A 25,574-nucleotide genomic window follows, 5' to 3' on the forward strand; every position below is an offset into this window, starting at 1 on the left:
ATAATAAAAGTCTAATGTTTGTACACACAGCACCCATTTCAACTGACTTTTAGATACTTTTTTGTATCTTTCCTTTTTCTCTTATTACAAAGGTAACCATATTCATTATAGAAATTTCAAACAATATGCAAATATAACTTTGAAAAGTCCTTCAAAATCCCACTCTCCAGGGATAACTGTTAAAAACTTTGTATTTTTTCTTCAAATTTTAAACGTATATGCCAATTAGGTAGTAGGCATTATAGATTAATAATAATAAAATACTTCATGTTATCTCTATATAAAGTATTCAGCAATGTGCTTTTCTTCACCTATGATACATCTGTATGTCTTCTGTTAGTAGACATAGATATACATCAATCTTTTTAATAAAATCAATCTTTTTAATATTCCATTAGGTGGACAGATCATAATTTATTTAACCAGTCCCCCCTGACAGACATTTGGATTGTCTGCATTTTTTTTAATTGAAAAAAAAATTAAGCAGTTACATCCTTCTAAGTTTAAATCTGTACATTTAAAAAACTATTTTTATAGGATGAAGGAGGTTTTTGTTAGGAGTCAAAGAATATTATTAAACTTCTTTCTTAATCATTCACTTAATTTTAATTCATACCACTATAAATCTTCAAGAAGATGGCAATTGCTCTAATTGCTTAATTATTTTTATTTTCATCTTTAACACTTTCTTGAGAATAATTTATTCTACTCAAAAGTAATTGCATAGGAATTAAGTCAAAAGGTATGCGTTAATGCATTCCTGATTTCTTACCAGAAAATACGCTTTGTCTAAATGTTATATAAAAAATTTCCAGCTTTAAGAAATTCCATGTATCACAAAAATCATTCAAATAAAGTCATGTGTCACTTAACAGAGAGATGTTCCAGGACATTTGTCATCATCCCTTTCATCACTGTGCAAACTTCAGTGTACTTACACAACCCTAGATGGTACAGCCTATTATACAACTAGGCTATGTTGTGTGTGTGTGTGTGTGTGTGTGTGTGTGTGTGTGTGTGTGTGTGTGTCTTATAATCTATTGCTCCTGGGGCCATGATGAACAAAACAACAAGAGATTAAATCAAGCATGAGAAAAAATATGATGGTGGCAGTAAACATAAGATGCATGATGTTGCTGCTGGCATAACACAGCATATTATTTTATGGAACACCTTTTTAAACTCTAAAATAACAATAAAAGTACAGTATAGTAAACACATATTATTCATTTATTATCATTACCAAGTACTATGTGCTCTACATAATTGTGTGTGCTATTCTTTTTTACAGTACATAATGTGACTGGCAGCACACTAGGTGCATTCACACCAGCACCATAAATGCTTGAGTAATGTATTGCACTGTGACATTAAGACAGTTACAACATCCCTAGGCAATAGGAATTTTTCAGTTCCATTGTAATCTTATGAAATCAACATTATATATACAGTCCATCATTGACCAAAATGTCATTATGTGGTATATAACTGTACTCTTAAATTCCACTTTAGACTTAGATGTTCTTCTTAAACTTAAATAAATTCATTGTAACCAGTTTGCTGCTTGTCTTCCAAAAAAAGAGAAAAGCACAAGGATCTCCATTACACATACAGCTTCAGAACCCAACCCCAAAAACCTATAAAACTGTCATTCCTAAATGAGTGCATAAGAAATTTAAATACAAAAAAGTCATGACATTCAGAGTGCGATTTCCAGTAAATCACTCAGGACACATTTCATGGCAAACAAAATACTTGCTGAGAAATATAGTTACCAGGGCAACCATAACTGACCTTTTATGTTTTATTTATCAAACGTGTAGCTGAATTATTCTCATTCTTGGAAACAAAGAAGGAAAATGTATTATAAACAATGATAATTAATTAAGGGTCCCCTGTTCCACAATAAATCACTCCTGCCAAATCTGTGTGTATCCAACAGACATATCATTATATGTCTCTTAGTTCTTGTCATGGACAGTAGATCCCAAAAAGGCATACACAAGTTACCCATATGAAATTTTTTTTGGGGGGTGGGGGGTGGGGGGAGAGTATGGGGGATTGAACCCAGGGGCACTTAACCACTGGGCCAAAGCCCCAGCCCTTTTAATTTTTATTTTGAGACAGGGTCTCACTAAGTTGCTGAGGCTAGCTTTGAACTTGTGATCCTTCTGCATCGGCCTGCTGGGTGGAGGAAGTACTAATGAGTATCAATTCTCAGCAAACAGGACAAATACAAGAATTTTTTGCTACTACATCACCATAACCCTTTGAAACAGAATAAATAAAAGTTAGAATTAATAAATGTATAAATGAATAAATGTTTTTAAAAATTATAAATTTTATAAGAGAAATTCCAAACACTTCAATATTTAAGTTCTACCTTTTTATAAGTCCCAAGTAATATTCTTATCTAATTAAATATCATCTCTACTTAGGAAAAAATACATAAGCTTACTTATTTTTAGCATCCCAGAATATCACTATAGCCTGCTGGAAACTGGCAGAGAATGGGGGAAGAGAAGGATGGAAGAGAAAGAAAATGGTATAGAGTTCCCAGTGTCCAAAACAAGAAGGTAAGAGCATTTATAACGGATGGGATTTACTCATAATCCTTATCAAGGTGGTGGCAAGGGAGAGAGCCCTGGGTTGCAAATCTGAGGTCTGGGGCTCAACCCTGGCTTTGAATTTACTTGAATAAGTCACTTTATTTTTCTGAGTCTGTTTCCTTGTTTACAAAATGAGAAGGTTCGTCTCCAGACTCTCTCAAGACCCCTTCAGATCTACTAACCTGTTAGTTATTAAGGACACCTCGGTACCACAGTTATCTACCAGGGAAAGAGGGGGACATTCAGCTTGTTGCTCAGGTAAAGACAATCAGCAACCAACATAGAGGACACTCTAACATGAGGCTTCCAATCTCAGCTGGGTGCTCTGCAATCTTCTGAGTCCCCAAGGAGGGCATTTCAAACCTTCCCAGTGTCACTTCAGTTTGCCTGCACCCCCAGATCCACCTCGTTGTCAGCAGTTACATGGGCTCCTGCATTCCTATGGAGGGTGCTCAGCTCTGTGGGGCATAATCTTACGAGATCCACCCTGCTTCTGAAGGGTTTTCCATGACCTGCTGGTCAAAAGAAAAGAAATGGTCTCCCTCCTCAAGCAAATACCTCCTCCGGAGCCTCTTTGTGGCCCTTCTGAGTCAGAGAGATCCTCTCACTTCTTTATCTTCCATCTCCCTCTTATTTCATGACATATATAACCTTCTCATTCCCCTAATTTCAAATACACCTACAATGTCCCTTAACCCTGCATCACCATATTGCCACTTCCTCTCTCTCACCTTCCGTTCACCAGCCGAGCCTTTTACACCCTCCACACCTACTCTGCACTTCCCTTTTGCTCGTGCCCTGCCATCTGGTTTCCACACTCCCTGCTGCTCCCCGAGAAACACCTAAGTGCTACAGCCTTTCCCCACCTGACCTGCCTACAGCATCTGACACTGTTCCTCACTCCCCTTCTTGGAACCAAGACAAAGAAGCCTTTCCTTGTTGTCTTCCTTCTTCATTCTGTCTACTAATCCATCCTCTTCTGCCCACCTTTAATCGTTAGAGCTACCAGAGGTTCTGCCCTTAGCACTTCCTCCCCTTCTATCCAGTGTACATTCTTAGGAAATCTCACTCATGACTGTGGCTCCAAATGGGTGCCGCTGAATATCCCTTCCTGCATGTGCATCCAACTCAGCAGCTCCGGAGTCACACACGTCATCCTTAACTCCCAACTCGGTCCACTTTCCAATCTCCCTACCTTTGTTTGTGGACCCATTACCCCCCTAGGTGGTCAAGTCACAACCCGACCAGGCACCTAGACTCCTCTTTCTCCTCTCACTTCTTGCAGCAGTAGTGAAATTCCATCTCCTTAAACATATCCTGAAACTGCACTGCAAGTACCCAGATGAAGGCCCTCAATCTTAGCCAATCTCCCACAGCTTCTCCCTAACTATTCTCCTATCTTTGGTCTCAAATCCTCTAAATTCATTCCACACCCTCCCCAGTACTCCAAGGAGACCAAGAGGAGACCCTATGGAATAAGGCCTAAATCCCCTATTATTATCAAGTTGGTCTTTTATTTTTTGACTCCTCCGTACCCTCTCCAGCTTCGTAACCTGCTGCTGCTCCCTGAAAGGTTTTTTTTGTTTCTGTTCTTGGTTTTTTTGCCACATATACCTAACTATTTGTAATTCTCGGAATCCCCCGTGCTTTTTATGTTTCCATATATTTCCACATATTCTCTCTCTACCTGGAAAACCCTACTCACACCACCTATCTGGATCTCTCCTACCTATCTTTCAAGACCCAACTCCAAGGACTTCCTGAAAATCTTTCCTGACTCTAAATCTCTATCCTGTGTTAGAAACTCCTCTTCTGTGCTTCCACACACTCTGTCTTTCATGGTCCTTGGCACAGAATATTACTGTCTTTACTGTCTCCTGCAGAAGAGTCTAAAATAAAAGTCCCTTGAAGGAAATGTTTTATTTAACTAATGTTTGTAAAACTAGTACTTACCACAGTATACAACACATAGTAGGTCTCACACACACACACACACACACACACACACACACACACACACACACACACACGGCATTTCTCAAAAGGTTTTAAAGGCAGAAGGCAAAATTTATAGTCACATTTGTTTTAAATCTTGGATAAAAAATATACTCTGAAGTTTCTCTATTTTCCCTGTAGCCCAGAGCCTTCTTGAGTTGAGTCCCCAGGTGATTTCATGTATCACTGGGAGCAGGGATGAAAGACCTTATGCTGTTATTTTTCTTATAAAACAGCTAATTTCATTTGAGAAATATCTGCTGTGAACTAGACACCATGGGATCCCCTGAAGAGTTAGTTCACAGAATCTGTGAGATGTATGTCAAAAAAAAAAAAAAAAAAAAAAGTTGTATAGAGGTTTTGGTACATACACACTTCTGTACATTAATATTTTTAAATGTAATAAAACAAATGGAACTATAGGAAAATTTTGTTTTCAATTGGAATTTTCATTCCTTATATTAAGATTTGAAAGTTAACTCAAAAGTCCTTCTGCCATATCACAGTTTTCTTAGTTATTAGGTTTCAAATCCCTGTCATTGTGCAAGCAGTGAACATGCAATAATTATTTTATATTTTTCTCTACCCTTCTCTATCATCTTTAAATCCATAATATCTCAATCCAACTGATGTCAGTAAATCCAGTCTGTCCCAACTTTTCTCTAAAACTCTTAAAACTATTTGAATGAGGTGTTGAGCAGCTGTCAGTTATGGATTTGAAAATAAAAAAGAGCCTGAAAATTGTACGTTCAGTATAAAAAGATTAGGTGAGGCAATTCAGAATGTTTAAGAACCTTAAATCAAGTTAAAAGCAGTTACTATGGCCAGACCTCATGAAGCTCTGCTTAAGAGTCACATTAACCTGGCAGTCAAAACTATTTAAAATGAATAATGTTTTTTTCACATTTCACTCACTTTCAGCATCACCAAGAAAAAAAAAAAAAAAAAAAAAACACCACGTGAGTTGGCATACGGCAATAGCCATATAACAGTAACCTTCAAGATTTAGCTTCTAAGGACAAAACTGGAGTTATTAATCTATGCACTAGATGAGCTATACCCCTCCTAAAGCCAAAAGGAATACTTTTTCAAATGAAAAAATGACAATTAAGATATTCTAGAGGCTTTTAGACACACAAAAGCAAAAGAAAAGCACAGAAAAAAGTTCAGATGCCCACAATAGCTGAGTTCAATATTAAGTATAAACCTGCTGAATTTGGATTGAATATCAATACAACTCAGCCCTCTTCCAACCTCTTCTTCTCCAGCTCATGCTATTAATGAGCATGAAAATTTGGTTTAATTTTTTTTATTGGATACTACATCCAATATGGTAACCAACAGTCATGGATGTGACTATTAAATCAAAATTGAAATTGAAAATTCAGCACCTCAGCCACACTAGGCACACATTTCAAGTGCTCAGTGGTCAAATGGTTATTAAATTGTTCAGAACAGATATGGAATTTTCCGTCCTTATTATTCCAGAGCTCTACTGCTAAATTAAGCAACTTTCTGACTATCCTACCTATAGAAGACCAATCATTTCCTAAAGGTAATAGATGAAATGTTCACAAAGTTGTGAATATGGAAGTGTTGAGAAGATGCCAACTACAGCTCAGTGTGTTGCTATGCTCTCTCTATTCAATTGTAGATCAAAATGCTCCCACATGTAAATTTAATTTGGGATCCCCTAGTGACTAAGTGCTAAGGAACTGCTATAGTTTAAATGTGGTTGTCCTGGACAAAACTTAGGTTGAAATTAGTTTGCCAATGTAATGGTGTTGGGAGATAGGGCCTTTAAGAGAGATTAGCCTTTTTCACCAGGCTGGATTAGTTCTTCCAAGAATGGATTAATTCTCAAGAGAATGAGCTGTTATAAAAGGTTAGCCCACAAGTTTTGCCTTGAAATCATACACCTACTTGTCATGACGTCTTCACCAGAAGCTAAGCAAATGTGGGAACCATGCTCTTGGTTCTAAAGAATCATGAGTCAGGTGCTGGGGATGTGGCTCAGATGTAAATCAAGTGCTTGCCCAGCATGTACAAGGCCCTAGGATCGACGATCACCAGCACCAAAAAAATAATAATGACAATAAGTCAAGAGTCAAAATAAATGTCTTTGATGCATAAATTACCCAGTCTCAGCTATTCTGTTATAGCAACAGCCAACAGACTGAAATAGGAACCACACACAGTCTTTCTGGACTTTGTACAGCATGTTGAAAACCAGGGTGGCAGACATTAATCTACCTAAAGAATAGGAATTGCTGTTAAGCTGACCTAGATTCTTCCTGCCATCCTTGAAAGAGCTCCCTGTGCTATGCTAGGATTTGTTTTTGTTCTTCAGTGGTGATTGTTAAAGCAGCACACTTCCAAAAAAAAAAAAAAAAACAGCTTCCATCTATCTTCCCTCCATGCTTAACCTGCCAAAGCTGTCATTCATTGAGTGAAATACAAGGACAGTTGTTAGGATCACTAATTTGCTCTTTACTCAGTAGCACAACCTCAAGAATCTTAATTTTAAAACATTTTAAGTGATACAGACAGGCTGAACAGGATCTCCATAATTCTTTATACCACACTAAGACACAGTTTATTATACTGTACTTCAGTAAGAAACGGACTTGAATCAAAAAAACCCCTGAAATCTGGTTCTGGCATTACTATATCCTAGCTGCAACTGGGTAAATCCCTCCAGTCTAATTTCATTTGCTTATATAACCTCCTCCCCATAGTTCTTTCACTTCCAAGATGATATTCTTCCTTCAATGACCTTTCAGCACCATTAGAAACTTCCATCCCACATCAACCCTGCCCATCTTCCTCCTTCTTCCTCAACATTGATCTCCCAGTCCTCCAACTAGTCCTTCCTACCCGGATTCTTCATCCTGTCCCCAACACACCAGGCCTTAAGGCTCTACCATCTCTATGCACTGACCTTCAGGATCTGTCCTATAATCCTGCCCTGTCTTCAGCACCTAACATGATGTTTTGACACACACTGGGAAAGTCAATCAATGAGTATCAAATAAGTAACTGAATAAAAGCATGAGTGCAGCTTTAGCTCTCATCTCTTTGCTGATGACTCAAATCTGCATATTTATCTCTACTCTCAAAATCTCTCTAAACTCTAGTACATTTCAAACTGTCTTTTTAACATTTTCCCCTGTGTTCCAATGATAACTTAAGTATAATACATCCCAAACCAAGCTCACTGTCTTCCCATATAACTCACCATATAACACTTTCATTTATGTTAATTAGAATAGCCATTCTTGGCTGGCACAGTGGCACACACCTATAAACCAAGCTACTCAAGAGGCTGAGGCAGGAGAATTGCAAGTTCAAACTAAAAGATTTATTAAAAAGGGATGGAGACTAGGGATGTAACTCAGTGGTAGAGATCCCATACCTTCAATCCCCAGTGCTGCCAAAAATACTTGACTAGTCTTCTAGTCACTCAAGTTTAAAACCAAAGAACAAATTCATTTCAATCTCAACTTCCCATCAGCCCACTCAATCCAGTCAATTCCACCTCTATCCTTCCTTCACTGCCAGGAGTTCAAGTTTTCAGTATTATCTGAACTCAAGTTTATACTCCGAACATATCTCTCCATTTCTGATATACTCTCTATATTCTAATCATTGCCAGATTCCCATTCTATAAAATTCCCATTTTATATATTTTAAAATATATTTTTAGTTGTAAATGGACACAATGCCTTTATTTTATCTATTTATTTTTATGTGGTGCTGAGGATCGAATCCAGTGCCTACACATGCTAGGCAAGTGCTCTACCACTGAGCTACGTACAACACCAGCCCCATTTCCATTCTTGAAGCATGAAACTGAACTTACCTCACTGTTCAAAATAACCCTTAATAGTTCCCAATGACCTCCTGAATTTAGTTTAAACCTGGCATTCCAAGTTTTTCCACCATTTGGCCCCAAGCTATCTTTTGCGAATTCCATCTCTCACTGACCATTTAGTTTTTCTATCTGTAAACATTTATTCATGTCATTCTCCTCCTTTCTTCTCACTTCTTTTTTGATAGAAATCTCCCCCATGTTTGTTTGTTAGTGGGGATTGAACCCTGGGTGCTCCACCACTAAGCTACATCCTTAGCCCTCTTTTATTTTTATTTCAAGACAGGGTCTCGCTAAGTTGCTGAGACTGGCTTTGAACTTGCGATCCTCAGGTGTATGCCACCTACCTGACCTTCCCCATGTTTTTAAGACTTCTTTTAAAGGCAAAGCCTTTGAAATTCCAAGTCCAAGCTAGTTCCCCTCTTTATATGCTTCTGATTTGAAGAGAGATGCCGAAGATCCCAAATCTTAGTTTTTCTCCAGGTCTCTGCTGTGACCACAACCACATCTTCCAGGACCCAAAGAGAACATGAAGAGATGAAAAATCAGGCAAATGAGCGTTCTTTGTCACTATGGCTACAGCCTCACCCCTAATGTGATCTCCCAGGAAACTGAGCTTCATTCTCTCTAGCCTTGTGGTTTTGAACTTAGAGGAAGCATTTGGTTTAAGCCACCCATTCAAACCTTTGAAAAAACAAACAAAACAAAACACTTTTTTCAAGGAGAATCTTATGGGGAAATCCAATATGTAAATGTGTGCTTCTCTTGTTGAAATGGTAGAGTACTTTAGGAACCAGCACCAGATAAATGTTATAAAATGAATTTAACTTTGATCAGTTATTCCATTATAAGTACATTATATATTCATTCGCTACCCCTGCCCCCCACCCAATCTATCCTTTTCTTGCTCCTTTAGTTCATGAAAAGTTCAGGTCAATATCTTGAAGGTGATGACCTCATTTTTAAAAATCCTAAAACCTTGAAAAATATTCTATTAAAATATAACTCTGAATGCACTTACCTTATGAAATCAAGATAAAGAGATATAATCATAGGTAAATTAATATGAAAATGGAAGATCATTTTTGGTTAAAAAGGGTGAAGAAAAATTCTACTACTACCTTAGCCTGAAATCTTTCTTTCTAGACCTGATTCATGCTACTGCATGAATGGAATATAATGCTTGAGGAATAACAATTCAGGACAAAAAGATAACTGAACAGACAGGTTATTTAAAGAATCATCAACTTGTTTTCATGCAAATGACCAGAATAATGAAATAAGCAATCCTGCAGACAGGATCTAGATGTAATTGTTTTTAAATAGGATGCTTGAAGCATTAGCCACCCTAATTCTAGAAGAAATTGATTAACTCATCTTTTCTCCTCCTTGGATAAAACCAATCATATACTATATATTAACACATTGACAAAATGTGTGTTTCGAAGATATAATTTTTCTTGAATACTGCCATCATATCATTATTTACTTGACATTAGGTCATAATAATAAATAATAAGGAAATGTCTGCCAAGAGTTAGGGTGGAAAGAAAGGGTTTCATGCCTATAATGTAAAGGATTTCATAAAAAGGCAATCCCTGAAAACATGTTGACCAAGAAAGGAGAAAACGGCATACAATAGAAATAAGATCTGTCATTCTCAAAATCTCAACTAATTGCAATAATCCACTCACAATGCCCAAGAAATGTAAGCTGCATAACCGAAGACAATATAGAACTGTAGAGCTACAAGGGAAGCATCGATAAAATACTACGATTCTCCATAATTCAAAGCATTTAAAGCACCCAACGCAGACTAGGCTGGACGCATGCCTTAGGCAGGGAGAAGAGAAGTCTAAATGGATGGATGTGACTATGAGAAGAACGCAGTAGAAATAAGCCATAAAAGAACAAGTTACGATAGGCACTCCACCCCCTCTCGGCACTGTCAGGAAGTTAGAGTTATTGAGTAGGCATCACTTATGACAGTGAGAAAAAGGGCTGACCACCCCCTCCTCTCAAAAACGCCTTCACAAGGTCACAGATATATCAGTGTTACAAATGCATTTAAAAAATATTACAGCAATAAACTCTGGTTAGAGTGGTTCCACCTCTATATTCACAGGAAGAACAAACTCCAAACTTGTCCTAAATTAAAAGGTAGCGGAAGCAAACACATTCTCCTCTCTGCTAGCACAAAATCTCTCCCTTCTTCCACATAAGGTCAAAAGGAAATCTTTGTGTTCAAAACTAGATTGGTGGTAAGCAATTAACTCTATAAGCTTTGTTTTGCCAGTCTTAACCTTGCACCAACTACACAGTCACACAAAGAGAGGAAGCATTTCCACAAAACAGACTGCCTTATCCACCTCATTTTTTTAAATACAGCAACAAGCCATTTCTCATGTTTGATCCGATTACTGTGATCTATTTTTTGATTCTGTAGTCACTGACTCCACATACATCTTTATTACTGTACAAGGAAAACTGTTACCCTGAGGTTTAAATTTCCCTATGTTCACCACCTCTTCTGAGAATATATCTCAGTTTTAAGACAAGACTGTCATGAAAGCTAAGGTGAAGAGGAGCAGATGGCCTCAGAGATAAGTTTCTTGGTTTGCTGCTTCAACTCTAAAAAGCTGATATGGCCTCAGCAATGACTCAAAGTCCAGTTATCCCAAGACTGTGAAGTGATTAAATAAATGGAAAGAGATTCTCTTATCTGGGCTGGTAGTTTAAATCTCTCCAGTGATTGCCCAAGTACCAAGTATGAACAAACACTAGAAGTCAGTCCTTCAAGCTGTGAAGAGTCAGACACACTGACAGCTCTTCATCCATTATGAGAAAATAACTTCTGTGAAGAATTTTAATCCTAAAAGCTGACAACAGGTCAAACCAAGTAAAATTCATGAACAGTAAGCCCTAGTGCAAATTATGTATCCCAACTACCAATATTTCCAAGTGAAAAACATTGGATATATACATTTTGGAAATCAAATTCTGCAACAGGAAAATGGTGATGGAACTAATAGCATTTCTAGTGATTCACTTTTAAACTGATCCTCAAGTCTGAAGAGTATCACCATGTTCTCTGTTCACATAAATGCTGACAGAAATTATTTAGTGGCCAATGGACAACTAATGTCCAATAAAGTCACTGGTTCAACAAATGCTTATTAAGCATGTTCTATATGCAGAACCTTGGACTTTGTGCTGTTAATTTTACAAAGAGCAACACAAAAGCATCCCTTCTATATGGGATACACAAATGCAACTTATGTCCATCAGTGGACACATGTCAACATACACGAAGGTAAAATGTTAAATGCCGTGGAATGGTCAGAGAAACTAATGGAAGTTAAAACGAAAACATTCTATTGAGACTAGGAAACTATATAGGTCTTGGAGAACAATCACGGGACTAAAGACTTTATGTATACATAGGATTTAAACAGGCTGACTTGGAAGGTAGAAGGATAGGATATTTCTGTTGTTGGAAACAAGGTGGACAAATACAAAATGTATAGTAGGTATACAGAGGAGACCTGGGCGATTCAGAGAAGGATGTTTGACAGGAAGGGAGAAGAGAAGTCAGGAAAAGGCCTTAGGAAAGTGTAAAAGAAGGGGACAACAAAATGGAACGAAACCAGCCTGACTGGTCCTGGAGGTTTCCCCGAAGAATCAGTGCTTGAGCTGGGTTCTGAAAAGATACATAGGAATCATCCACAGACATAAGGGCGCTTCAGGTGGGGAGGCACAAGAGAGCTTGGTGCATCCGGGACTCATTTACTTTGGTAGTCCTAAGGGTGGAGGGCAGGTAGGAGATGGGTTTGAGAGGAAAACAAGCTAGGTGATGTAGGCTAACCTGAAAGAAAATAAGCATCATCTTTCAGGTTCCAAGCATTCAAATTTAAGAATCTTTATGCTAGAAAGTGACAATCTGGTGTGTGTTTAGAAAGATCTATCTAGAAGCAGTATGAAGGATGCATTACAAGGATGAGGGTAGAGGTAAACAGATCAGTTAAGGGGCTGCTATGCCAGCTTAAATCTACTTTCTTCATCAGCAAAATGAGGATGGGCAGGACTCACCAGCTATTAGAGAGGGAGAAGACAATAAAGAAGGGAGGGTTCTAAAATGACTCCCAGACTTATTTAACTCATGGGTGGATAGTGGTACCCTTCATTAGGAAAGGAAACGTAGGAGAGAAGAAAAAGTGGGGAGAACTGATGTTAAGTTCAATTTTAGACATCCTGATTTTCAGAAAAATAGAGTTAAGTGTTTAAAATTATGGGTTTTGAAGATAGATCTGATTTCCGATCCTGATTCTGACAATTAACTATTTGTCTCTTGGACAAGAAGCTCATCATCCTCTCGATTTCTTCATTTGTAAAATGGATCAACAATTGTAGCTACTTACAGGGTGACAGGATTAATGAGCTCACGAGTGAAAATACCAAAGAAATTATAGTTGCTGTTTTGTCATCCATATTTATTTGAGATAACTGTGGAACATCCTGACATGTCCAATAGGCAGTTTTAGGACATATCTGAGGTTTATATGCATAGCTTGTCTGTGCACTTTAGAATAAATGCATAATGCAAGAAGAAAGAAAGAAAAGAAAAAGAAAGGAAGGAAGGAAAGAAGGAAGGAAGGAAGGAAGGAAGGAAGGAAGGAAGGAAGGAAGGAAGGAAGGAAGGAAGGAAGGAAGGAAGGAAGGAAGAGAGAGAGGGTTTTGTTTTGCCAACTTATTGGATGAAGAGAAGTGTAAAAGATGACTGGTTAGAAGCAAGGTAAAGGCTAGTTATTAAACATCAGAGACATGTTATATTAATACTGAAAGAAACAGTATTTCCTTTCTTGCAAGTAATTGATTAAAAGGAAAAAATGTATACAGAGTTCTTCCCACCACCCAAATAAAACTATTGCCTTTGAAGAAAGAAATGGCAAAAAACAGAGATAGCAGAAAAATTGGCTTCTAAAGTAAAATAAAATGAAATGACAGTGGGAAAATTGTCAATATAAGTATAAAAACATAGTAATTGTCAAATATGAGGAGAGGATATAGGATATGTTAACACTAGTTTGTGTAAAAGTGTAAAAAACTGAACAGTGCCCATTATTTTTTAACAGGAAAAATAGACTGGATATACAAAAAAAAATTAATAAGAATGAAATTACTACTTTAGGAAGGTTAGCAGGAATGGAGCCGAAAATACAGAGCATTTCTGAGCCATGTTTGTGATTTCTGTGTTCAAAAATAAATCAGCAATAGAAAAAAAAAAACATAAAACTGAATATATGCTAATTGTATATTTAATTGATTTTACACACACACACACACACACACACAAACTCGTCTGTGAACTTGTGAACACAATAGTATCTACCTTTAATAGGATATATTTTAAAACAAAAAGGATGGAAAAAAATCCAAGCCTAACATGGTATGTGTTTTGTCTTCAGGGGTCACGGTGGAATAATTCCAAACTTATTTCATATTAACTATAAGATACAGGTGACTGAGAACCAGGGTTTTTACCATGGGAGACAGAAGATACAAATAAGGAATGGGAGACAGAGAAACAAGCACCCTGGGATGTTAGATTGGAACTGAAGGCAGTAGTATGAACTCGTGATTTAAGTAAATGAATAACATAATATTTTATTGCTACTTGCTTTCCTGTCAGTCAGGGAGTAAAGATATTTAAGTTTGTGTGTATATATTATTTAGCAAATGGGCAAAATGTCATGAGTTGATTAATCTAGGTACAGTAAAGGTAAGTATTCACTGTCATGCTCTTCTTTCAACTCTCCTGTGATTTAGAAATCTTTTTAAATAAAAGTTAAGAAAAAAATAAACAACCTTCCAGAAGACAGAGATGTACCTAACACAGAGTATAAAAGTAGATACACAATTTTAAAGTCATTTTTAAGTACTCATTTTTCTACTAAATGTATATAGGTTAACTATAGAAATACCATTTCTTTATTAAATATGGTACTAAACTAGGAGTCCGAGTAAAATAATAAAGTCCTTTCTGTGTTTAAAAAAAAAAAAAATCTAACAGCTAGATTTATAATCACTGTAAGTTTCTTCAAGGTCACTAGATTATTCCACTCACTTTCAAAAATACTCAATTCCAGCGGGATTTCTGCCACTTTATTCTTCCATTTCACCTTAGAGCTGATTGAGTATATCCTAAATTAATCCTTTCAATAGAGTAATTTTGTGTATTCTCTAACAAACAAGGGATTTATAAATGTAGAGAGACAAAACCCCCACCACTAGGTAGTAACTGTTTTAATATAGTGACAGATAGATAACACTTCCTACTTAAGTGTATTCATGTATATGATTTTATTTTTGTGATCCATAGGTAAGTGTTTTTGCTGTTCTTAATTCATGAGTAAAGCATGCTTTACTACTCTGTATAAACGGTATTCCACTTGCCAACCTGGCTTAGTGATGGAGAGATTTGCTTCAGGAAAGGAAAAAGAAACAGCAACTAACATTCCTGTAATTAGTAACAAAACTAAAGAAAAGGGACAGAGGCCTCTTCACAAGGATATGTGTTCATAAGACAGGCACAAGGAAAAGTGAAATTCAGTGTCATTTAAGCTAATCTCTACTTGAACCTTTTAAGAGATAAAACCATTTGAGCAGTAATTTAGTACTAAATTAACTTGTTTTTTTTTTTTTTTTTTCTCCCTACCCTATCTTTGAAGTTTCCATTGTTTAAATAACGTTCTGCAAGAGAAATCAGGCAATGTTCCTTTTCTTCCAAAGAGAGAAGTGAGCTGATGACTTGTGAAGTCTGGGTGGCTTGGTTTATCACAGGTGTATTTGATTTGGCAAAAAGCCAAATACGTAACCACATTCTGACATACAATCTACTCCCCAAAACTGTCCCCAAATACTCTAAAACCATCAGATTCTTATATCACTGTACTATCATGCTATATATTCTTATTCTACTAGCAAAAACTGAACTGAACTCTGAAGGGAAAGGACTCCACAGAAAAGAATTATGGCAGACAGTAACGCTAGATAAAGGTTTTGAAGTGATCCTTAAAATAACAAGTTTATCAGTCAGGCGAGAAACGAAGATTTCATCTTTTTGTTTCCCTTTTATTTATTTATTTATTTATTTTGGTACTAGATTCAGGTTTCACACATGCGAGGCAAGAGCTACATCCCCAGCCCTCTATGTATTATCTTGAGAAAGGGTCTCACTAAGTTGCTGAGGCTGGCCTCAAACTCATGATCCTCTTACAGCAGGCTCCCGAACAGCTGGGATGACAGGCAGGTGCCCCCACGTTCAGCCTCATTCTTTTGTTTCTTAGGCCAATGACAAGTCACTCTCTGTTGTCTACCAAAACGCAGCCACATTCATAGACCTGCCCCAGTGCTGGTACGACTGTTTAGTTAGGCAATACTGATCCCAAAGCCAAATTTGTTGAAAATACTAGCTAATAAAGGCCTGCCATTTCTTCAGGTAGGTTTTCTCAGTACCTACAACATCCCAGACATGAGCACCAATACACCATATTAGGTGGCATCTCCTGGGGCATTCTCAGAGGGGCTGATCTCATGCCAAGTCAGCAGCTCCATATGAGGTTTCTGACTTCAATTTTAACCCTTAGAAAGTCTTCCTATTTCTGAACAACTTCACTTTTGTCTGAAAATCTTCCTTTTCCAGCTTCCAATTTATTGTCAATTACACCAGTTTCAGGCTGTAATAAATCCCCACATTCAAACAGGTTCTACCAAATAGACCCTGAACATTTTCAACAGTCTGAAATTTAAAATTTCCATTAAAAACATGGTCATTATATTGACAAAGTTTGACTCAGAATAAAGAAAAATACTCATGTATGTACCTGTGAAGCAGAAAAAGAAATATCTACATGGAAGTATATTTTAGATTAAGTATGTGTTAGTTAAAATGGAAGACGCAACAGGAAGGTATTTATTCTCAAAGTAGGCAAGGAGAATCAGCGGTCATTCACCTATAAACCAAGACAGACAGTTAAAGAAAAAACAGTAGTTTTATGCAACGGCAACCAGCTGAAGGCTGATGGGTAGACCACTTTCTTCCTCAGTTTCACTGGAGAATCATCAGTCTTCCAGTCCCATCAGGATTGGGCTGAAAAGTAATAAGAAATGAGGGCAATTAGAGAGAAAATTCTAGAGCAATTGAAGAAGGAACCACCTAAAGACAAGACAGTGCAGAGTTTGAAGCTGAGGCAAGAAGAATTTGATAATGCTTCTGAAAGGCAAGCATCATAACCCTGTCTGTCCTGAAAAGAAACAAAACTGTCGTGGGTAGACCTGAGCTCTTTCTGGCTGGCAATGAAAGGCTGGGTGGGGGATTTGGCTAGGAAGCTTCAGCTCATAAAACGTGGTTCGTAAAGGGCACTAAGGATTCCAGAGAACGCAGTGAAGAAATGATCGGAAAACTAAAGAAGGGGGGGGGGGACTCCAAATTTAGGGACCTTGGAGACTAGGATGATGATGGTGTCATTCACAATAATGAAGACTTTGAGGAAAGTTGATACCTATGGCAGAAAGATAAAAGATTCCATTTCTGACCTGTTAACTTCCAGGTTAATCCTAGCCAAGTGAAGATATGATAGAGACAATGGAAAGATGGAGTTGGTGGACCCTTTGTTCTCAGGCAGATTCTCCCCACCCCTCCAGGGATAGCATAACTTAATTCCAATTTGACACTGCCCTCCAGTGCTGGGCAGCTGAAGAGGAATTACAGTCTACCTTCCCAAGGAAGTCAGCCGAGAGGAAGATACTTATTCTAAGCATTTTTAAAAGTCCATATGTCACTGGAATATCAACTTCAAACACCGAGTAGCATTTAAATATATATCACAGCACTTTCATTTCAAGCCTATTTAACATTTCTGAAATATATAGACCAAAATGTTGGGTCAAATGACTATATTCCAGTAAAACATGTACTAAAAGATAAAGTTTTTTGTGCTCAACCACTCTCTTAGATAATCATCGCACTCAAGACACCTATCAGTCAAAACGGGTTTTGTTAGTTCTCTCAGACTTAAAAGGCTACACATCATTTTGGTCATGCATGTATATAAATACCTACATCTCTCTTTTTTTTTTTTAATTGGCACTGGTGATTGAACCTAGGGGTGCTTAACTACTGAGCCACATTCCCACCCCCCTTTTTTTTGAGACAGTCTCACTAAGTTGTTTAGGTCTTCATTAAGCTGCTGAGGCTGGCCTCAAACTTGCAGTCCTCCTGCCTCAGCCTCTGGAGCCACTGGGATTACAGGCATGTGCCACCATGCCCGGCCATCTCCCTTTTTTCTAACCCTAGATCATGGGCAACTGCACCAAGGCTTCTGAGGACCAGCACTGGAAGATCTTCAAAGAGAAACTGCCCATTAACCACAACAGCAGCTGCTGGCTCGAGCCTGCAATTTAGATCTCTGAAAAAGAAACTGTGGCTTCTGAAATTTAAACAAGGAGGTGCCACTTGTAATTACAAACATTCCAGTGGGTTCCTTCCTTCATTGATGGTTTCCAAACAAAGGCTTTTTATTCCATTTTGGTAGTGCTCCCCAAACCGTGAATGTACGGATTCCTTTGTGCATTTCTTGTGCGGTGGCCAGCTCAGGAGGCCGGTTTTCACCTGGCCAGGGCCACTAAGACCCCTCAAAAGCATCTCATGTGTAATTACCTGTTTGGCTGGAAACCAAAAAACAAATGCTTCAGATTTATAGCCTGCATTAAATAAAACATTTGAGAAAGAGCCTCTTTAAAAAAAGATAAAAAATCCCTCACATTTCACGAACCTTGGAAAATGGAACCAATCTATTTTCGGAAAAACCAAAAAAGTTTAGAAATTAACACTGAAATATTCCAACATTTCTAGCTGAAATTTAAAATTTGTATTTTAAATCAATGGGGCAAATATTTAGAAGTAAAGATGATAACCTCTTCTCTCCCTATCACCCCTCACCCTCAACCCACAAAAATAAGGTCCAAATACTTACAGCTTCTTGTAAGGGTTCCCCACGCCAAAGAAGCCATTTTTGATCACTTCAGTTATAGAAAATAGGCTGAAATTAGCACTTAGCCAGTTAGAAATGGGAAGACATTTTTTTTCTTTTAAGCAATATATTCACAAAATGCAAAGACTTTTATACCATGGAAGCTTACAAAGATAAATATATTAACAGGGTTTCTCGCAGCCATCTAACTAAAATAAACCTTCCCTACGTAAGTTCTCAGATGGAGGGTACTCATTACCGGAACAACTGGAAATGGCCAATCTCGCCAAGGGTGCAGGCCACAGTTGGGGTAGCTACAATTACTGCATATTTACACAACCATATTTACACAACAATAAAACTCATCTCATTGGATCCAAACAAAACCTTGCTCAAAATAAACTAAACCAAAGGAAAGGTCTTGCAACAAGCAGTAATCACGCTCTGGTTTCTCTGGTTTCTGCCTTGCCGTTACCCAATTTGACAACCCTTCATTCTGCCTTTCTCAGAAAAGCTAAGGTAGGGCAAAAATTCTGTACATCCAGTTGAGAATATGTACGTGCAGATAATGATACTATAATTATGAGGTGGGGGGAGCTGTATCTTAAAGGATCAGTCTGAAGCAATTGTGGAAGATATTATAGGATGTCCAGTATTTATTTGGAATAATCTAGGAAGAGGAGGAAGCACAGAAGGGATAAATTAACCAGAAGTGGGATAACTACTGAGACTGGATGATTTGCACATAGGGCTAAATAGGGCATTCTTCCCACTTTTGGATATATTTGAAATTTTCCATAATAAAATGGAAAAAAGAGAAAATATGGCCAATGTAAAAAGGTCATCTTGCAAAAACAATGTTTTATAAAAAAATCAAAAATTTATTTTCAGCTTTTTCTCTGATAATGACAAAGGAAGAACTCCGGCTAAGAAAATCAAACTATGTTCTTGTTCTTAAGAGCAATTCCTTTTTCTCTTAGTTATGTGGAATCAGTTCTGTTAAAATTAATCCTTGAAAAGACAAATAAGAATCTTAAAAATGGAAACCTGAGTCTTTTGAAGCCTACTTTTCAGGTATCTGACTTACAGCCATACAAGCCTGGTATTCTCCCCTATGAAGGTGCTTTGGACGACATTCCTGTGGTGGCTGCCAAATAAAGTCCAGAGGTTTCAGAATCATTTGTCAACACCAAAGACAACATTACCAAGATCTTCTCAGAGGTCATTCCTTCTGATCCATGGGTTTATTACCTAGAGCCACAATTAATCTTGCTGCCTTTGGAATACAAAATATTTTTGAGCCAAGGTAGCATCCTCCCACGATCCATATTTCTAACTGGGCATCCCTGCCAGGAGGTTTAACAAAAGGTCCGCTGGCCGGACATCAAGGGATCTATCTCCATCCAGAATCTGTAGCTAACCCAGCTTCAGCTCAGCTGTAAGCAAGGTCCTTCCTTCTCTGGGCTTCAGCTGTCTCATTTTGAAACCACAGATGAATTTAATACCTTTCCCTTTCATAAACTCCAGAATTACAAGAATCTCTAATATTTTTGAAAAGGGCGTATATAACAGACAATGTTATATTTTATATTCAATACTTCTTAATGTGAATATGAATTTTGTATGTGGGTAAATTTTTTGAATAAAGTGTCTATACACATATATAAGTATGTGCATATACATATACGTATCAGTACACACATACACTGATACCATTAGGTGCTTATACAAGGACTAATTGCTTCTAACTCAAAGCAGCAAATTTTCAATTCTGCAACAGATGTCGCTGTGTGATTTCTCCTTTCTGTGCTGGATTTTCTGTTAAAAATGCCCAGCGTAATGGTCAGTACTATTCTTCCCAAGAAAGACAGACAGCATTTTAGTCCTTTGAATTTATTTCTTACAAATTTTCTTCGTAAGCTGGTCACTTTCCATTCAAATCACACTATCAATTAGTTGGACCTCATTTAAGAAATTCCCCCAAATGAAAACAGGACTTCTGTTAATAGCATACACACACACAATTTTTAAATGTAAATTGTAAGTGACCAATTAAGCATTAAAATGTAACATACAGAAACCCAAAGAGAATGAGACTGTGTATATTCACAGTAATATATATCAATTTTCAAAACCTAAAAACTAATTTAGCAATGTAGGCTAAGGAGTAATAAAAATTCACTTACATATGAGCTTAAAATGTACCAGGTGTAGGGGAAAGTCACAAAAACTCCAAAACACCATTAATGATAATAAAAATTCTGGATTTTAGCTTTCACCATATTTCTTCAAAAATAAATATATTATAGCTAATGTTATAATTGCAAGACCAATCTGACACTCATTATCCACCACCTCTTGACAAATGTCATAAAAAAGTGACATCTCTTTCCCTTCAACCAATATATCTTCCAATGATCATCAATCTCAACAGGTAGCTAGCACTTTCTTCTGATGAAATTTAGTGCTGGAAAAAGGGGTTTAAGATTTTCCCTTTGAAACCCAGAAACCGGTTACCTTCTGGGATTTTAGAGGGAATGGAAAGAGAAGCAGGCAGTGAGTCAGGCACCAACTCCGATAAGAATATGAAGTCAGGAAGCCAGAAAGGAAGCAAAAGTGTCCTGCCTATTGGCGTCTTCCCTGTCCCACTCTCCTTTACCAGGAGGGCCATTGGGGAAAACTGGATAAAGCATGTACAACATCCATATGAATAAAGCTCTTTGTTCCAGAGAACTGCCTGCTCTTTTATTCCCCCCTTTTTCGTATTTGTTCATTTCAAAAGATTGCTCAATGGGTCTCTTGTTCCTCCAAAATGTCCCAGGCAAATAATGCAAGCTTGTCTCGTCACACAAGTCACTAAATGAAGCCTTGTGCGTCTCCAGTGACACACTGTAAATATAAAGTGGCATTAATGAGGGATATTTTATCAAAGCTATCACAGGCAAGTGCAAGTCCCTCCTGCGGCTATTCAATTTGATGCAGGGAAAGGCAACAATAGCAGGGCGGCACTTTTGCAAAGTCCCTGTCCCCGGGATGCAAGCCCCAACAGGCTGCGGCAAGCAAAACTCAGCCCCTGACTTCCCGTCACTACCACAAATCTCCCACCCATCAGCCATCTTCTCTAATCCCGAAAAAGGTAAGAGGGGAATGATCTACCACTGGTTCATTCAGGATCCAAAACATCATGCATGCACTTTAATGTAACAGGCATAATTAACACTGCTTAGGCAATACCATTTGGCTGCATTTCGTGAACATCCATTTCATCCAAACACCACAGAAGGGATGGGAGATTTTCTCTAGGGGGATGGATGGCTTCACTAACAGGGGAACAAGAACAAGGGTTCGGTGCACAATGGCTGGAGTTCTCTTTCCTGGCAAGGATGTAAATGAAACAAGCCTAATGAAGTTCAAAGACAGCACCAACAGGTTTCTTTAATCCTGTGAGTGGGAAGCAGGGGCCTCTCAGAAAGCTTTAACTAAGGAGTCTGAGGAAGAAAAGTCCCTAGGTGTCCACCTGAAATTTACCACCAGAGTATGGGGTTTTGGGTTGGGCCAATACCCCCTCTCAAACTCAGCGCATGCACACACACACACACACACAAAGCACGCATTAAAAAAAATTAAAGAAAGTCGTCTCATCCCCTCACTACAAATCAAACCCAATTACTTTCTAATTTGAACACAATCTGATAAACAAGAGTACAAACAGGGATGTACACAAGAGCAAGAAGCTGCTTCCATGGTAACTGGCAACAGAATTTTCATGTAGCTTTGACATGCACAGTTGAGTATCAGACCGCTCCTTTCTAAGTCAGCACATATCCCTCGCCGGGAAGGCAACTTCTCACCGTGAGATAGTTACAAATATAGTACTGTTGTTACTACCCGATGCCTTCAATGAACAGGCTTGACATGGGAAGCCTAATCTAATCCTGCTCTGCTGCCAAGAGGCATCGCATGGCTCCCGTTTTTCAGGCAATATCCCCCAACAGCGCTCCCCCCCCCCTTTTTTTGCAGCTAATACAAGTCTATTGTTGCCTCTATTATGCGCCAGTTACCGAGCCTTTACTCACGCTCACGTTTAACTGACACTGGCGCTTTTTACAATGCAGCAACACGAGGGATCTTTTTCAGGAACATTTTATCGAATCCCTCCAGTCAGTGGCATCACCCGAAATGAAGTTGTAACCACACCGGCATCGGCTGAACCCAATTATCTTGTAACTCATAAATTAAGAATTCACAGAGGAAAAACATATAAACAACATCCGAAGACAGGCAGCGGCATGGATGAAAAAATTCCCAACACTGGGAATGAAGCCGGCCGCCAGACTCTCACCCCTACGGCCCCGATATACTCTCCAAGCAGCGATCCTCTGTAAGCCTGTTTTGGGGAAAAGCAACCAACCCGACATTCCCCAAATACAAAGCCAGCACCCCCAGATACCCCCATTTTCTACAGCGTGTCTCCTGCGGTGTTTACATAACTGTGTGTCCTCTAGCGTGTAAACAAAAGGCACAGCCCAAGCAAAGAGGCGCTGCGCCCGCCTGGGCCAGGGGCTCCGCAGGTGGGGGTTGAGCTGTCGGCGTCCTCCGCCACTTGTTGCTCCCGGGTCCTGGCAGCTCTGGAGCTGCAAGGAGGGGCTTTTGCAGGCGCAGAGCCATACTGCATCCCCTCCTGCACCGCTGCCCGCCCACCGCGGCCGAGTGCCACTCGGTCCCGCGCCCGCAGGAAGCCCACAGCAGGCGGCCAGGGGCGCGGGTACGCCGCGCGGCTGCCGAGCGCGACGAGGTGGCGGGAAGGGAGGCAGGGTGCAGCACCACCAGCCTCTCCGCTGGGGAAGAGCTCCGGCTCCCTTTTGTTAGCAAATGCAAACACTGCCCTCTTCTTTCCCGACCGCGCCAACGCGCCCGGCACACGGGCAGCCACACATGGAGCTCCTGCCGAGCGCACGGCGTCTTCAGAGAAGGCGCCGGGCGTGCAGAGCCGCCCATGGGCAAATTCCCAAGACAGCCCTCCACGAGGGGGTGCCCGGAGGCCCACAGGGAGCCCGCCTGGACGCAGAGGCCGCGAACGCACCCTTCCACCAGCCTCGGGCGGCCGAAAGGACGATCAGCCGGGAAATCCGGTGTCCCCACTCGTGGCGGAGGACGCCGCGGGGCGGGCGGGCTGCGGGCTCCCCGCGCCTTCCCGCAGAGGCGGCGACAGCGACCGCCCCCCCGTGGGGCCGGGCTGGGGGAACTTTCCCTGCCTGGAGCCGGGCCAAGAAGACCCGCAGCCCAGCCGAGGGGGCGGAGGGGCTCCGATGGGCCGGAGGGAAACACCAGAGGCTTGCAGTTCGGTGACCGAAGAAAGGCAGAGCGCGGGGAGCCGAGCAGAACAGACAAGTCTGGGGTGTCCTGGGGACCCGCAAGGAATCACGCCGGAGGCGGCGGGTAGTCAGCCATAGGGAGGCTTGGGGGATGGAGAAGTCGGGGGGGGTGCTCAATGGAGAGGTGGGGGGCGAGCGGGCAGCCCTGGGAGACCAGAGGACCTGCAAGTTGCGGGGACAACAGCGAGTTTAAGAGGGTCCGGAAGGTTTGGGGGCGCCTTCGATCCTTCCCCTTCCCCCATACTCTCTAGCCCCCGAGCCCCCATTCTCACTCCACTCCGCACCCCGCGCCAAGCCAGGGAGAAAAGGTGTGGGTGCAGCCATCCCTGAGGGCTCTCATTCATAACCAGCCGGGCAGGGAAGGGGAGTAGCGATCCCCTCAGCCCCTTCCATCTCAGCCGTGGAGTTTTCTCGCCACACTCCCTCCGCTTCGGATTTAGGAAGTGGGGGAGGTTGTCATAGAAACGTTTCCCCCCTCCATGGCTACGGCTACTGGGGTGCCTGGGGAGGTTTCGGGGCCAACCGGCCGGTACCAACACCTACCTGTGGGGATCAGTGCCGCTGCGGAGAGGAGCAACAGCAGAAGCCGGAGCCGAAGCCCTGGAGGCGCCGCCGCCGCCGCCACAGCCGCTGCCGCCGCACACTGGGATCCGCTCGGCAGCACAGCACTCGCCATGTCGGGCACCTGCCTCAGACTGGCGGCAGTGGCTGCCTCCGGAGCCCGAGCGGACAACTAATGAGATGCTAATTACATGCACTGAAGGCGGAGTCCAAACAGACCAATCACAGCGACGCGAGCCCAACCCGGCTCTCGAAGGACTCGCCCCCTCCCCCACCCCGCCCCCTGGCGCTGGCGTTCGGCGGCGCGCCCGCGCCACCTAGGGGCGGGGCCAAGGGGAGGGGCGTATGCAAATATGTTTATGTTAAAATCGGTCTTCGCTTTCCCCAGATCAAGGAAAAAGTGTTCTCCAGGGCGCTTGGAGTGTGGGGGTTCAGGCTCCAGGGGGCGGGCCTAGCTTCCCGGACACCTTTATTAGGAATGTTTACAGCAATCTCTGTATCAAACCGTCGATTGGAGAACCTCCCTAGGAGGTTCCTCTGCCCGGTACACCGTGTGCATCTGGCCTGGAAACCAGACATTGCAAATTTCCGTCACTCACCTTGCACGAAGGAATAGATCTTTGGGAAACCGGGCTGTGCGGGAGTGGAGAGTGAGAATGCAGGTCCCCGGATTGACAAAACAATCTGGGAGAAGTGCATGCGTGCTTTGCACGTCCGGCGGAGCGGGAGAGCCTGTTCAACAACCTAGCGGCAGACTCGGGGATAGTTGGGAGACTGGAACCGTGGAGTCGGGTTCTGGGATTTTCTGGTCGGTGTCATTACAGCAGATTCTCGCGAAAGGTAGACCGAGGAGGGTATACTCAGGTTCCCCAGCTAGTCAAGAGTCTCCTTCCTGGTTTTAATATGTATATGTGTGTGTGTTTAATATATTTGTAGCATATGTGAAGTGTATTTAAGATTACACGCACCCAACAAAAATCTACCCTACCAAGGCTTCAGGGAGAGAGCAAGGTGTGGAGAAGGGGGCCTGCTGAGAAGGAAGGGTCTGCCATTTCCTCCCTCGAGGATCAAACCCACTCCCTCTTCCTCTGCTCCCCTAGACCCTCTTAAAGCGACTGGACACCAACAGGTG

The 25,574-nt window shown here is 40.7% G+C and overlaps 1 protein-coding gene across 8 annotated transcripts in view; it reads right to left on the minus strand.

The window, feature by feature from the left end:
* The window catches only part of CADM1 (cell adhesion molecule 1), a 316,950-nt gene extending 292,360 nt beyond the window's left edge, over positions 1–24,590 (minus strand). For 7 of the 8 annotated variants that reach the window (XM_079104470.1, XM_079104469.1, XM_079104466.1 and 4 more), the window contains exon 1: positions 24,425–24,590. In XM_079104470.1, the coding sequence (XP_078960596.1) occupies positions 24,425–24,557 (133 nt within the window). In that variant the 5' untranslated portion in view covers positions 24,558–24,590. The remainder of the gene's footprint in view (positions 1–24,424) is intronic. The other variant, XM_079104468.1, reaches the window with a different exon arrangement.
* Positions 24,591–25,574: the final 984 nt, after the last annotated feature.

This window comes from Sciurus vulgaris, assembly GCF_902686455.1.
Source record: "Sciurus vulgaris genome assembly, chromosome: 11".
In the NCBI taxonomy this organism is placed as follows: domain Eukaryota; kingdom Metazoa; phylum Chordata; class Mammalia; order Rodentia; family Sciuridae; genus Sciurus; species Sciurus vulgaris.